This window comes from Mesoplodon densirostris, chromosome 6 (assembly GCF_025265405.1).
Source record: "Mesoplodon densirostris isolate mMesDen1 chromosome 6, mMesDen1 primary haplotype, whole genome shotgun sequence".
Lineage (NCBI taxonomy): Eukaryota > Metazoa > Chordata > Mammalia > Artiodactyla > Ziphiidae > Mesoplodon > Mesoplodon densirostris.
Window position 1 is genome coordinate 49,455,962 of NC_082666.1, and position 3,339 is coordinate 49,459,300.

The 3,339-nt window shown below is 60.2% G+C and overlaps 1 protein-coding gene across 1 annotated transcript; it reads right to left on the reverse strand.

Moving 5' to 3' along the window:
• Nucleotides 1-1,341: 1,341 nt before the first annotated feature.
• On the reverse strand, nt 1,342-3,014 carry LOC132491632 (basic salivary proline-rich protein 2-like). Its single transcript, XM_060100482.1, has 3 exons — nt 2,798-3,014; nt 2,091-2,580; nt 1,342-1,579 (listed from the first exon to the last, which is right to left on the reverse strand). Exons 1-3 carry the CDS (start codon nt 3,012-3,014, stop codon nt 1,342-1,344), a joined length of 945 nt encoding a protein of 314 aa, XP_059956465.1.
• Nucleotides 3,015-3,339: the final 325 nt, after the last annotated feature.

Here is a 3,339-nt window from a genome sequence, read left to right on the forward strand (position 1 = left end):
GGGGAGCTGTGAAAGAGCCTGGGGCGCTTCTGACAGCGAAGTCTCTCCGGCGTGGGGCTCCCTAGCTGCGCGCACCCAGGGATCCCTCCCGGCTGTCTCAGGAAGAAAAAGAAGTTGGGACAGGAGCTAGGCAGCGACCTGGGCAGCAACTCAGGGTACAAAACCTTGGAAATGGCTGCTAAAGGGGCTGGGTCTCCAGACTCCTAATCCCTCCCCTTTCTCCAGCTGAGCCGTTCACCTGATACCGACCAGTTTACAATATAAGCGTAGACGCTAAATTGGCCCAGTTTCAAAGACTAGGCGTCACGAATCCTTACGAAGTTCCTTCCAGAAAGATCTATGTGAGCTTCAGGAGCTCCTGGGGGAAATGTTACTTGAGGCAGTGGGCAGGAAAGGGGGGGGGATTGGAAGGGATTGTGTCCAGGAAACGATGTCTAGACTCCTCTATTCGAAGGACCTCGGGGAGTCTCAAGACTCCCTTGCAAACAGCTGCGGCCACTTCGAAGTCCCGCGTTAGAAGGGGCGGGGATAGCCCTGGAGGCTGGAGGTGGGGACGGGGTTAATCTTCAGGCCGGCCACCTCGAACAGGGTTCTGGGGGAGTAACTGGCCTCAAGAAAAGAAACGGAGCCGAGATGCCAGGGAGGGCAGGAGCCCGGGAGGTGGCCGAACGGACTTGAGAGCTTGCCGGGAGAAACTGCCTGCCTGCAGCCCTCCGTTAACTAGGGAGGAGTGATTGTTGCCTCCCTTCATTTGCATCCTTGGAACACCTGCCCCTCCTTGCGTCTCTCTACTTCTCGCTCGCCAGTGGCCTGGGGCCGCGGGCGCGGGGCCGGGCGTGCGTCTGTGGCTGCGCGCGCGCGCGCACGCGGTTCTGTGCGTGTGTTCTCGCGTGTGTGTGTGTGTGTGTGTGTGTGTGTGTGTGTGTGTGCGTGCGTGCGTGTAGCCCTCACGCCGAGCCCGGCCGCCGGGACCCAGCCGCCCGCCGCCTGCCCGGCGTCCCTCCTCCTCACAGCCACCTACTCGCAGCGTCCTCACCCGGCACTCGCAGCCTGCCGCCCGCCCAGCCCAGCCCAGCCCAGCACGGCTACCGCTGCCTCCTCTCAAAGTTTCCTCAGAGCCGGGCTACCCGGGGAGATGGGTTTCTGAAGATGTGCTCTTCTTACAGCACCCTCCGCCGAGTCCCTACCTAATCCGAGCAGAGACTAGATTTTCCAAGTTAAGAGGAGAAAAGGTGGCGGCGGGGGTTTATTATCAAGAGAAAGAGAGAGGAGCGGCCACAACTGAGAATATCCGCTTCTTTCCTGCCAGATGCCGAGGAACTGACTGACGGGCCTGTGGGCTTAAAAAAGAAAATTAAATAGAAAGCCAAGTTGACCGAGGAGGGGCTGGGAGGCTTCCGGATGCCGGGAAGGTTCTCCGGTTCTCCGTCCCCACAGGCGTGAAGATTTGGAGGCACCTCCAGGGCGAGGGCTTTTAAACCGCCGCCCCTCTCCTGATCCCTCTGGAAGGAAAAGCCGGCCCAGCTGAGGCGGGGGAGTCAAGGAAAAGCCTCTAGACTTGTGTGCGTCGCGTCCTTGGCTTTGGATTTTAAGAACACGAGAGAGAATTAACCGCGTCGCAAGGTAAGGGGCTGGAAACCCGCTGCCTGAATTGCCAGGAAGAAGAATAACTTAAAGTAGGTGCCGGGGCTGGGGTGGGGAGGATGGAGGCAAGCTGGTATGATCTGTGCCGGCGTCGCCACACGATTGCACAACTCGCGCGAATGGCTCGGGGTGGGCAAGTCTGGGGGTCGCCGGTACCCACTGTGCGCAGGTGGGAGGCGGCCAGGCGAAGGGAGGGTCCTGACTTTTACACTCTGTGGAACCCACTGGAAATAGGTATCGCGCCGGGTCGTCTGTCCAGGCTGATTTACAGCGCGCGGGTGTGTGTGTGTGTGTGTGTGTGTGTGTGTGTGTGTGTGTGTGTGTGTGTGTGTGTGTGTGTGTGTGTGTGTGTGTGTGTGTGTGTGTGTGTGTGTGTGTGTGTGTGTGTGTGTGTGTGTGTGTGTTTCTGGCGAGTTGTTTTTCCCCCATTGGCACCGCGGACCCACCCCCTCGTTGCCACAGCGCGCTGTGGGCACAGGTGAACGCCGCTAGGACGCGGTGGCAGGTGAGCCTGGCGCAGGTGGGCAGGTGTGTGAGGCGGCGGCGGCCTCCGGCCGGCTGACTGGGGGGCGCGCGAAGCTCCAGCCCCCGCCTGGCTGGTTCCCCGAAGCCGGCGTCGGAGCCCGGGCCCCGCGGGGCTGCTGCGGTTCCCTTCGCCTCCGCTAGAGGCTCCCAGCGGGCGCCAAGGTGCGGGTGGGTGTGGGGGCGCCGGGAGGCGGCGGGGCGAGCGCGGGGAGCGAGCGTGCCCGCGGGGTGGCGGAGTGGGCGCGGCAGGGGGAGGCGAGCCGGCCCGGGGCGGGGGACCGGAGCCTGAGTCCCGGCGCGCCTCCTGGCTGCGCGCAGAGCTGCGGGGACGCTGGTCCGAGTCCGGGCTGAGCTCCGGAAAGCTGTGCTCCGAGCCGGAGCCACTTCGGGGAGGCGATCCTGGCCCGCGCCCTGAGGGCAGTCCCGGCAGGTCAGTCCTCGTTCTCTACTCTCCTTTCACCCCGTTTTCTCTTTGAATTCTCAGCCAGATACCTAGGATGGGAGGGAGTGGAGGGTGCGGGTATGTGCCGTTTATATCTAAAGGTGCCTTTCAGCCTTCCTCCGTAGCTCCGTGGGAGGTATATTCCAACTATTTCCTAATTTTGCCCGCCTCCCCTAAATATTTGACTGCTTAAAGGGAAGTTTTCTGCAGAGACTGCCGGGTGGCTGGTCTCTGGCCCGGGCTGCTCCGAGGTGAGCAAGGGGACCCGCCGTGCTCTCCTGAGCCGCAGTGGACTGTAGTGCGCGCCTCGAGGGGTGGGGTGTGGTGGAGAAAGGAGTACCACACCCTCTTCTTTTCCTCCCCTTGCCTTTTCACCTGATGGTGAAGTCTCACCATCTAGCATTTTACCGATTTCCTTCCGCAAGAGATTGGCTGTGAGAACAGAGCAAAGCTGCTGATAGACTTGGAGAGAGAGAGAGAAGGTTGAGGAGGAAGTCAGGGCCAGAACATCAGGAGAGGAAGGAGGGTAAAGTTAAGCTTGTGTGTATGAGGTGAGTTGGGGGTCGTGGGTGCTGGGAAATGGCCTTGAAGTTCAGATTATTCGATGAAATCTGATTAATTTCACATTTCACACTGTCTTTGACAAAATCCTTGATCAAGCCATTAACAAAAATCATTTCTACTAGCTACTGCCTTGAGCACGTTGAGCGCTGAGTATGTTTGATGAT

Excerpts from the sequence above, each read along its gene's own strand:
- LOC132491632 (XM_060100482.1), bottom strand. The coding sequence starts at position 3,014 with ATGCTAGATGGTGAGACTTCACCATCAGGTGAAAAGGCAAGGGGAGGA. Across the intron at positions 2,581-2,797 it reads AGAAAACTTCCCTTTAAGCA|GGCGCGGGCCAGGATCGCCT; the intron begins GTCAAATATTTA and ends GACTGCCCTCAG. Across the intron at positions 1,580-2,090 it reads CGCGCTGTGGCAACGAGGGG|CCAAGGACGCGACGCACACA; the intron begins GTGGGTCCGCGG and ends TAAAATCCAAAG.